Genomic DNA, 11824 nt, shown 5'->3' on the forward strand with positions numbered 1-11824 from the left:
TTAAATTTTGAATCAATAAAACTTTTCTCTAATTTTTTTTGTTTAAGCTACCTTTAAATCATCCCTAAACCGCTTCCAAACCGTCCTCCAAACTGTCTTGAACGGTTCTTTTTCAAACCGTCCTTCAAATCGTTTTAAATCGGGGCTCAAACCAGAACCTACAGTTTAGAAACCGTCTTCCAAACCGTCCGCTGACAATTTAGTTCAAGTTCATGATTTTATTGAACCTAAACCGACGTGACCACTTCCACTCCAATAATCAGTCATATTTGGTATATTTGTTAATATTTGTTATTATTGTTAAAGTCGCGATTGTGTAATACATTGTTTTTCAAATACATTGGTTGAAGTATTAAAAATTAATTTAAAGTTAAATTTAACATATTTTAATCATAAACATACTTAAAAATGATATTTAAAAAATAAAACTTTTAACTCTAACGCCAAATGGGGCTTTACTCCTTGCCATGAGACTTTGATTACTTCCCTTGTATTCACCACCTGCCATGTGTAAAACTCTAGCTCCCACTCTCATATTGTCATTACAAAGAATCCTATCCACAAACAACAATGCAGGGAAATAAAATCTGGCATACAACTATTTACTCCATTTATAAAATTATCATAAGAAATCAATATTTGAGCAAACAAAACTTTAATTGTTTATGTTACTTGTGCTTTATACACAAAACTCTTACTGCCCTACATTAAATTAAATTATAAAAATCTATACTCCTGCTTTAAAATTGAGGATAACTCATGAATTTATACCCTTTAGAACACTCAAAACCCTGATATAACTCAAACCTCGAAAAACCAAGAAATTGAACACTGGAGCTATAATAAATGAAATAGAGAAACAACAATACTGAAAATTTGAATAACATAAGATACAGAGAAGAGGAAAAAGTAGTGATTTACGGGAGAAATGGAGAAAGCAATCGCAATCCAACCTGTAATAAAGGTAAGCAAATTTGTATTAACTTATGCTAATGAAGCAGATACAATATAAAGCAAATGAAAAGCAAAGTTGTACTAATTAATGCAAATGTAAACCAAAACAATACCCAAATAGGATTTTAGGTTTTAAAATTTTGCCAAGTTTGACCTTATAATTACCCACAAAATAAAAAGGGGCCATGAAGATGTTAGCAGGATTCAATTTGCCATCATCATGCTGGATGCTTTTAACCATATTAAATTTTGGAGATTCATTTATTGATTGCCATATCCCAGAACAGTTACATTCTTTATATGTTATACTGAGCAGTAAATAGATTAATTCCACAATTAATATATCTCACATAGGTTTTTATGTTTTCAAGACATTAGCATGTGTCAATTATCCCATTGAAATTCCTCACATACCTGGTGATGAGGTAATGACCCGCCTGCTCTTAGTGTGCTCACTAAAGCATAAGCCACAAAATAATTCCTTGAGAAACAAGCTTCATAATGAAAACAAAAAGAAAAATAGGGGAAGAAGGCCAGCTGATATAATCAATCATGCATCAAGTTTTAGGGGCAAATGCAGCTAGAGCATTTGCATGTGCTGGTGAAAGGTTGCTCAATAGAGGCTGCATTTGATGGCCATATAGTGAAATCAGATGAGAAAATGCTCTTCCTACTTGAGCCTTAACTTCTGGAGTTTCAACTGGAGAAACCACAACTTGAGCAAAAAGATTAACCAATTCGGGGACAAGTGCAAGGATCTGCATTGCACACAAAAGGGAAACATAATAAACTAAATATAAATAAGCTAACTATAAAAGAAGAGAATTACCGTATTATATGTTTATGCATCTGAATGCAGAATAAAACTATTACCTTCGTACAATTTCTTTTTGCATCATCTAATTTTCAACTGTGTTGAAAATGTTCTATTCATCAGATCACGTGTCAGTTTTCAAGTCAATCTAACATCAGCAATTTTTGGTTTTTTTAAATAGAGTGGAAAAGAAAGTAATGGGACACAGCAAACTGAACCGGATCAATAAAAAAGTCAAGGTTAAGAAAACTCATTTTGTTTGCGAGTTTTAAAACATTAGGATGTCTATGGGTGTAAAAGTATTGGACTAATGCTAAGCAATTGGCAATATGAAAGGTAAGTTAACTGATTAAATTATTATATGAAAGGTAAGTAAACTGAATAATACTATTTGTACAAGCATAATTTCAAAAGACCTTTCTATCTTCAGAAATGCACAATTACTCTTTTTGATATAAAATTTCCTTCTCTTCTATTATTTTTTACATTAACTTAAAAAAAAATAAATAAAACAAATTTATTTTTAATATTAACCTAAAAAAATAGAAATAAAAAATTATGAACATAAATTATTTTTATTTCTTTTATTATTAATAATACACTAATACATAATTACAATCAAGAAACATTTTGAAGAAATATTGTACATTATCTTAAATAAATAACGTAAATTGTATTAACATGTCAGATTTGCATGGATTCATATGTATCTAAACAGGAGTAGAAGATTCTATATGCTGAATAATAATAATGATTCCAGCAATCAAATGCACCCATAGTCATTTATAGAGAACAATGAAAAACTTCTCCTAGGGTTGCTAAAGTTGAACTTCAAATTAGAATTTGAACTTGAAAATCCAACAAAGCAGGATTCCATTGATGAATAAAATTCCTGAATACATCAGAGGGTGCCTATTCAGAGTGCTTACCATAAAATAATTACATTCACATGAAATGAAAAAGAAAGTTATTTAGAAATAAAAGTAAAGGAAATGGCTTCAACTGAAAAAGAAATACAAACTGAATGAAAAAAATAATTATTAAAAGAAATCAAAAAATTTTTCTACATAAACACAATCTAAATAGGAAAATAATAATGCATTAGACATTATGCTTGGTACGATTAAAATACAGAAAAGACTACATAAACAGACGTCTGCAAATAATGAATATATATAAACATGATTGTGCCAAGAGTAGGAACTAAACAAATACCTGTGGATTAGATGACAAAACAAGAGTAGACACACAACTGTATACAGCCATGGACTCTTCACGATCTTCTTTTAATGGAAGAACTTTCAAGAAAGCAGGAAGCACCTGGGAAAATTAAACCAGATACACAGATAATCATTAGGATCAAATTAGCTGCAATTCATCTGGAATAAGAAAAACCCAAAGATTAACCTGATTCAATGGGATGGACTGGGGATGGACCATTATCATCCTTGCCACTGCACCAGCTGCATTATCACTGACAGCATCATCTGGTTCAGATTCCCCAAATAATGGGTAAAGCGCACGTAAAATATCACCATAGTATCTGGTATTGATGCAAGGAAAATGCAGACGTATGGTTTAAAAGAAGAGCAAATTCAGTGTCAAAATAATTCCTAACACCTCAATTTTTTTTTCAACATAATTCATTGCATAAATGCACTCTAGCACCCCCAACAGCCTTGGTGCAAATGACTAGGAAAGACAATTCAGAAACATTGAAGAGGGGGAAAGACTAATGAACCATGACAAGATACAGATGGAGGGTGGGTATATATGCAAAGGATACTTCAAAGTTGATTCGCCTCCATTTTTGCACAACTCACCAACACAAAATGCAGCATTCCTTCTATTGGTGGCCTCTGATGATGCTAGTTCTTTTAGCACTAAGGGCATTATCCTCTGAAACATGCAATCCGACAGAACTTAGAAACTGATAAAGATCCAAAACTTAAATACAAGAATTAAAATTCTGATTTATTACATCAACATAGCCTGCTATTGGAGCACCCATATCCTGAGCAACTTCAGCAAGGCAAGCAACAACCATAGTTCGATCTTGTGGAGGGCGTGAAGATTTCTGCAGTTCCATTTATCAAAATAGTAAAATTACATAACAGGGAAGTCATAGCATGAGATGGCGAATATGCTATAAATATCAACTGCTAACCCACCGCAAATTTCATCAAAGGTTCAAATAGATTGACAAAGATTGGTGCAAAATGTGCACCCATAGATTTTGCAAATGCAGGAAGAAGGTCAGAAACTGCATCCATAAGCACTTCATCATGTTCAGTATCAGCATCATCAATGTCACTATCATTATCTGATTGCTGACAAGCTGATTCCTCTCTAAGCAATATCAAAGTTGCATCAATAAGCTGAGACATATCTGAAATAGGACCAAATTAGAATGCAGAAGCAGCAATGATGTGCTATCTGAGTCTCAAAAGTTCTTATTTGCACCAAGAGAATGAAAAGTTCTTATTTGCACCAAGAGAATGAACCAAATTACAGCTGCACTTACAAGGTTCAAGAACCATGAAACCATAATCCTTAAAAATGTCTGCTATACTCATGCAAGCTTGAGCAACAACTTCCTTGTCATCATCTTCAGTCATAGTCTTGATATAAATTCGCATCACATTATCTGTCCATTTTATAAAGATATGGTCAGTTGGAATTTATTGATAAAAAAAGGCCAGACCTTGCCTGGTAGTTACAAATAATTCAGAGAAATGCCACATCAATTTGTGTTCCTACCAAGAACTTCTCGTGCCTTTGCTGCTCCCTCCTGCAGAAAAAATAAAAAATAAACCAAGAACCATTATCTTGTAACAGCTATCCAACTCTCGGCCAGAAAACAAAAAGGGGATATCTAGCCACCTAATAGAAGTTCTTCATTTCATTCTCACAAAATGTGAGCTTTAAAACATTGACCATATGGTTATACTAATTTTAATAATCAAGCTAAATGCCTTAAATTTGCATACTAAGACCAAAACTAACACAGCCAGATGTCATGGGATGTAGAAGGTATCACATAAACATTCAGAAGCCATCAGTCCATGCAGGAAAAAGAGAAAAGAGGTGGGGAGGTGGGGCCGGGTCTAGAAGGAGAAGTAAAGTTTCTCCAAAAAAATGAAAAAGACAGGATATTCAAGAGCAATTGCATACTCACATTATGACTTTGGAAGATTGCATACGCTGCTGTCAAAATATCTGGGCAACAACAATGAATCAAACACCAGAATTGGCATGAGTATGACCAGACAATATTTTTAAGGAAACCAGTTAAGTATTTTGATCAGTCCCATCCCATATTTCCTACAAGTGATAGAGCCATACAATGCTTAGAATACAAGAAGGCCATGTAAAAATTAGTAATAAAAGCTACAGTTTCCACATCCAAATTCCAAAGACTTAGCTGTATTTCCATTGCCACATAAAAGTACGATAATCAATTTCCAGTAAAAAATTTCACCATTTACATTATGATTTTCTCTTCCCATTTTACCAAATCACTAATTGTCCAAAACCTAATTTGTTTTTACTCTTTAAGAACCAAACAAATCATTCCTTATGAAACACCCAGAATATGTAGGCACTGTTTCAGCTCAGAGTGCAGCAACCAACCAAAATATATGAAAAAAATTTTATCTACTTCTCAACAATATTCTTGATCTTTTTCCTTTTCTCCTTTTTTTTTGTTTTGCACAGTGAAGGGTTTTGAAAAAGTGGGAAGTAGGAAAAGTTCTGATTATAAAGAAACAGATGAAAGGCAAAAAGCAAATGCAGAATATAAAATATGCCAAAAATTAAAACAGTGATAGATTATTCAAAAAGCAGATATTTAGATTTTTCCAATAAAGCATTGAAGTGCCAATGTTTCCACTTTGTTAAATCCCATCTAAGATAAAACCAAGTGAATTCATTTAAAGAAATAGTTGTCAAACATCACCAAGTACAATAAACAATAGCTTATCAATGGCCATTATTACAGACATGACGTTTTACTCACATTTTAAAGCAATGATTGCCTGAAGCCGAACATCTTCATGAAAATAACCTGAATGTCTTACCAAAATCTTTAATGACTCCTCAAAATAGCTTAAAATAGTTAAGGAACTCATGAAAAAAAATCTATATTATTTTAATGTCAATTTTGTTAATGTAGATAAGCGAAATAATTGTAAAATAAATACAATAATAATAGGATACGGTGTGTAAGCAGTCTTTGTGTGCAGCGCAAACAAGCCAAGTGCTTGAGTTGCAGCTGCCTTTTCATCCAATACTCCTGTTCTTATACTGATATTTCGAACTCTCGGCTCATCATGAGCTTCATCATCAGATGACACTCCACCAAAGCCACTAATATTTTCATCATCAGATTCATCAATATCCACTGCAGAGCCATCATCAAGATTGCAGGATAAGAATGCCAGGGGTACAACGTGAGGAAGATACTGTCAAACAAAAATAAGTCACATGAATGCATCTGTCAAGAAAAGAACCAAATAAATTTATTTCAACAGAAGTCAAACAAACCTGTGTAAAGCTCTCATCCAAAATTTCAGCTACATTGCTAAAGAATCCATGAGTATACTCCCGAAGCTCACTGAACTCCAAGCTGAAACCCTGAAAGAATTACAGATATAGATCAATTAATAAAATGATACGTTATAATTCTGCAAGAGAAGTGCTAATGTAGTTACAGAAATTGCAGCTTCCATAAAAGGGGGTAAAATTGGTTCCATCCTTGTTCTTCCAACAGACATTGCAACTATTCCAACAAGCTCAGTGGCCCTTGCTCGTGATCGAAGATCTTCGTCATTTGTGAGTACCATGAAAGATTTCATCAACTCCAGAACCCTTTCAGCATATGGAATGAAAGCTTGCTCTGCAGCTGAGGCAACTGAACCAATTGAAGACTGCGAAAACATTAAAATGAATACAAATTACAGCTGTGTTAAAAACAAGATGTTGTCAATTAGGGGCCTGTTCGATTCAATGGTTGAGGTCAGCAGTTAACGTCAATGTTTGTGGCTGGAAGCCAATGGCTGAAGGGACAAAAGCTAATAGCTAGAAATCCCAGCTTTCAATGTTATAGTTAAAACTTTTGACTTTTAAAAAGTTGTTCCAAATGCTATTTTATCAACCGCCCCAAAATCAAGGGTTGAACTTGAGATTCGAAAATCCAAAAGCTAGCTACCACTCATCCAAACAGGCACTAAAAATCAGTTGTGTATACTTTTGGAACACATATAGAGTATCTTTCATACCATGCATGTTTCCTGCAGATTACGGGGGCTATTTTGAAGGGCTCCAAGTAGCTTCACCATCAAAGGGTCAAGGAAAGGAAGAATTTCTTCACCCATGTTCTCACAATATGCAGCTAAAGCATAGTATGACTTCTCCTATTCAACATTGAAGAAAAACGATCATATGAAATAAAATAGAGTTTAGTTTGTACAAAATAATTACAACATGAGATAATTTATACCACATTAGATGGTTTTTGAATGATTACCTTTACTTCATCAGATACATCCTCAAGGGCATTTAAAATGCAGGGAAGAACACTTTCATAATGAGATACAATTTCAGGCTGTAAATGCTCAGCAAATTGGCCCAAAGCAAATGAGGCAGCCCCTCTAACCATTTGTTCTGGATCCCTCAATGCTCCTAACACAATATGAAGGACAGGTTCCATCTTATCTTTCATCAAGTCCAAACAACCCTCTGAAATAACACCTAGAGCTGTAACAGAAGCTTCCCGATTCTTGGGATTTGTATTCTGACTATTAATCGAAGCAAACTCAAGAACAGGGGGAAAGACATGTTTTGAGAGGTTCAAAGCCATTGTGTCAATAACTTCTGCAGCAGCTCGATCTGGAGCAAGATCATCATCTTCATCAGCATTGTTTGATTCAGTAAGCAAGGGGCACATCACTTGCAGAATGGGAATGACCAACTTATACTTTTTCAGGGAAGTATATTTGTACTTGGCCAGCCATGAAATTATTTGAATAGCCTAATTTTCGGACCAACTACACAAAGTAAGTGAAAGAAGCACCAAAAAAAAAAAACAGATAAAAGCATAAAAGAAGATATTAACTATGTGAAAAAAAAAAAAATCTATTCATACACAGCTGTTTCTCAATAATAATAATAATAATAATAATAATCTACACAGCCATGTTCGATTACCTACGCCAGCAAGGGAAAGAAAATCCAAAGAAATTTTATGCTAATACCTGATGACGTGTATTGGATTCCAAATTTTGACTTGAGCAAACTTCAAGAGAGAACTGCACAATGGATTTTACTGAATCTCCAAGAAGAGGAGCTGGAGATTCTATAAGCTCATCGAAAATTTCAAAAGCAATTACAGCAACATCTTCCTCACCGGAGGCGAGGCATTGTCTTGCTACATTCAAAATGCTTGGAATGAACTGCCGAAACTTTACCTGCATAGATATTTATCAAAATCAATGCCAACAACCCCGCTGAATTGCATAAGAATGTTCAAGAATCAACCTACAAATGAACATCTAGATTTTCTATCCCATAACCAGCCAAGCCATGGAAAAAGTTGTTACCAGCTAATTCCGGCAACAATTAAGTTTTCATGATAGGAATTTAGATCTATGGACCATGAAGGCTACATGTGATGTTCTACGAGGTTGAAACTTATGTAACTTTTTAGCTTGTATTCTACAAGGAAAGATTGACAATCATGCTTGAACAGTTAGAGCATCAGAGGTCAAGGAAGCTGTTAAGAGTATGATGATGGTTAAAGCACGTGGTCAGATTAAATCCCTATGAAGTCCAGAAATGTCCAGTGGATGCAGGAGTCATATGGTTTACTAAACTGTTTAATAAGATTTTGATGTCAAAAGTAAACATCCAAGCAGTGGAGAACCACCCTTGTTCCCGTGTTCAAGAATATAGGAGATATCCAAAGTTGGAACACCAGGCCTAGGGACAAAAATCCCTGCCAAAGTCCCTCCTTTTTTAGGGTAAAGGATGTAAACTTACCACTTCAGCTCCATCATTTGTAAATTCTAGAAAAGAACCTACAGCCCTGTTAAAAGACAACAAAATTCCAGTTAGAAACTATACAATATGAAAACAGAAGCAACAGGAAAATCTAGAAAAGAATGATCCAGTTAGTACTTGAGAGCAGCGACTCTAACACGATTGCTAGTCTCATCTTGCAGGCACTTAAGTAAAAGAGCTTGCAAATCCGTGAAATGAGGTTGAAATGCACTCCCGATTGTTTCAGTTAAAGAGCTAAAAAGGATCAACGCCACCTTGTATCCAAAACAAAAAATTGTTTATTATTTTAAATGTGATAAACAAGCGCCCACATGATCTAAGTATTAGAATGAATAAATTATGGGAAATAAAAGAATTAGACAACCAATCATAATATTGAACTATAGCACAGGCTGTGCCAAAGCTGGCCTGAAGGTAGCAAAGATAAGAAATTTGAAAATGTAAATGTGAGAGAAAGAGGAAAAAAAAAATGCAAATTATACTCCTATAAAAGAGTCATAGTCTAGATAATGCAATTGTACCATGCAACAAAATTGTAATGACATAAAGCAGAAGATACAAATAAAACTTGACCATGTGATCATATAAAATAGATAACTCCCACAATCTCTGCAAATAACAACATGATTAAAAAAAAAAAAAAGTTAAGAATCAAGTGATAATATCACTTAAACCTCAAGAATAAAGGCAAACAAATTTGACTATTGATCAATGTGAAAATAAATGTTCCATTTGATCTTGGTCCTTTGGCTTTTCATAATAGGAAGTTTGTCCCATAATAAGTTATTAGTCATTAGTGATAAAAACATATTAATCCATTTCCAATATAGAAGTACTGATTGAGTCTCTGCCTTGCAGCAGAGGATTTGCAGTTCAATGTCCAGAATTTAAAAACATAAATCAAGAACAAGAAGACACTGCAATCAGAAAGAGTACACACATATATATATCATCCAAATTTTGACCACCTTAATTAATCAAATAATAAAAGAGTATATTATTAGCAAATTGAAAACCAAAAATTTTTCTTTTAAATTCCCTTTCTGAATAGAATTTCAATAAATACTTTAGTAAGAGGAGGGGGGGGGGGGGGTGTGTGGGTGGGTAAGTGTGGAAAAATTCAGCCATCAATGTTTTCAATAAAGCTGCAATTGACTTCCCCAATCATGCTCCTATTCACATAGTCAGAACAATATTTCCAGGGTATATGTATACTCAGTTTCACAGAAGAACTGCATTATATGGTTTAATGTTTGATCAGGCCAATTCAGGAAGAAGATAGTAGTGGATCCACCACAACCAACATATGAGAACAAACAAACAAGAAAGCTTCTAAGTGTTATAAACTTACTTCTCTATGGTCTTCTTGTGCACTTTGACTACATTGGAACAAAAAAGGCAGTAAATCAGGCCACTCTCCTGCTGGAACAGCATATTTTGCAATGATACTCACTACGTTTGCACTTGCTCGTCTTACTGGCGGACTGCAACAACATTACATTAGTTAGAAAGAAAAAGAAATAATAATTGCTATACCGTATTAAAGGTGCTAAGCACAAATGAGCACCAATGGCCCATGGAGCCTAGTTGCAAGGCACCAACCATTAGCACTGTATCAAGTGTTATACTTCTAGTTACTATTTATTGCACGAATGATATAGATACATACACAACGTAGACAACCACAAGTACCCATAGAACAACAAAATTTTAATACCCTACAAAAGCATTAAAATTTTAATGTTGTAACATGACATTTGTAAAGGATGAAGCTTATGATAGTCAGAAGGTAAGTGCTATAATCTTTAAATTTGTTATTTTGTAACTAACTTGACATTTGTAAAGGAATCCTTGTCCTTGAATACCCTTTGATCTTCTGGACTTATCAAATCCACAACAGTGTAAGGAAACAATTAAATGATACGAACTAAACAAATTCAACAAAAGTCACAAAAGCTATTAGATTAAACAAGATAATGGTAATAAAAAAGTAAATGAGTGATAGTTGAATCAAACGAAAGAGGGAAGAACCTGTGCTCCATAGTGATGCTCTCAATTAAGGAGTTCTTGACAAGCTGCTTGAGTTGAGGGGGGAGCTTGGCCCAGTGGCCGGTGATCTTCTTACGGAGGAGAACAGCGGCGAGTTGGCGTACGTTGGGGGTCTTAGCGGTGCGGAGGTGCTGGACTAGGGCGGGAACCACCTGGGGATCCTTAGCCAACCTCTTAATCTGCTCCTCAGCCTGCCTCCGAGCATCGTTGTCAGGCATCAAGAATTGAATAAGCAACAATTCCAGAGATTGAGCCATTCTTAGTTGGGATTTTGGAATTGCGTGTGAAGGCTCAGACACTGAAAGGCAGCCGCTACGGAAGCTATGAATGAAAGGGTTTTTGCTTGGCTTTGCTTTGCTTCTTTTTCAAGAGCACATTTTTGCAGCCTCCGACAGAACATCTTTGCCCTTTTTCATTTTATATATTTTTTATGAGCATCTCCATGCGGAGTCTAGGGATGTCAACAGGTCAATTACTTCTGGTTACCTAATTAGATTCAACCATTGAGGTGAGTTTAGATAATATAATAGGATTTAGGATCAATTTGAATTTTAAATAATAATATTTATTAATTTTAAATTTTATATGTTAGATATATTATTTAAATTTTATATATATGTAAATATTTAAATATAAAATATATTTTTATAATAATATTTATAAATTTTTTATATATTATTTTTTTAAATATTTTATAAATTATTTGTAATAAATTGAATTTAAATATTTTATAAATTATTAAATTTTAAAATATAAATTATTAATAAAAATACTTTTATCTAGATTATTACTTAAATATATAAAGCTAATTTATTAAATTTTAAAATATAAATTATTAATAAAAATATTTTTATCTAGATTATTACTTAAATATATAAAGCTAATTGAATTTTAGTATTACTCGAATAACAGTAATTCAATTTGAAATAAATTTAAATAGTGTAAGAT

General features: G+C 33.7%; 1 protein-coding gene across 2 annotated transcripts; it reads right to left on the reverse strand.

The window, feature by feature from the left end:
• Positions 1–638: 638 nt before the first annotated feature.
• LOC110660333 (uncharacterized) lies at positions 639–11337 on the reverse strand. Of its 2 annotated transcripts, XR_009148247.1 has the most exons (21): positions 10859–11337; positions 10179–10311; positions 8945–9081; positions 8807–8852; positions 8023–8235; positions 7296–7799; positions 7048–7182; positions 6481–6696; positions 6314–6403; positions 5987–6231; positions 5787–5875; positions 4947–4987; positions 4529–4559; positions 4293–4415; positions 3940–4157; positions 3750–3845; positions 3555–3667; positions 3176–3311; positions 2984–3088; positions 1369–1712; positions 639–953 (listed from the first exon to the last, which is right to left on the reverse strand). XR_009148247.1 is itself a non-coding variant. In XM_058145675.1 (20 exons), the coding sequence occupies exons 1-20, from the start codon at positions 11131–11133 to the stop codon at positions 1512–1514; spliced, it is 3147 nt and encodes a 1048-aa protein (XP_058001658.1). In that variant the 5' UTR covers positions 11134–11337; the 3' UTR covers positions 1365–1511. The 2 variants fall into 2 exon arrangements, 1 of the variants encoding a protein (XP_058001658.1); XM_058145675.1 differs by lacking the exon at positions 639–953 and having other exon boundaries at positions 1365–1712.
• Positions 11338–11824: the final 487 nt, after the last annotated feature.

Source organism: Hevea brasiliensis, chromosome 4, assembly GCF_030052815.1.
Source record: "Hevea brasiliensis isolate MT/VB/25A 57/8 chromosome 4, ASM3005281v1, whole genome shotgun sequence".
NCBI lineage: Eukaryota > Viridiplantae > Streptophyta > Magnoliopsida > Malpighiales > Euphorbiaceae > Hevea > Hevea brasiliensis.

What these genes read in the sequence shown, in the direction of transcription:
- LOC110660333 (XM_058145675.1), bottom strand. Translation starts at nt 11,133, where the DNA reads ATGGCTCAATCTCTGGAATTGTTGCTTATTCAATTCTTGATGCCTGAC. An exon ending in TTATGGAAGCTGCAATTTCT is followed by an intron (nt 6,404 to 6,480) that starts GTAACTACATTA and finishes TAATTCTTTCAG; the next exon opens with GGTTTCAGCTTGGAGTTCAG. An exon ending in AAAGGCACGAGAAGTTCTTG is followed by an intron (nt 4,416 to 4,528) that starts GTAGGAACACAA and finishes TAAAATGGACAG; the next exon opens with ATAATGTGATGCGAATTTAT.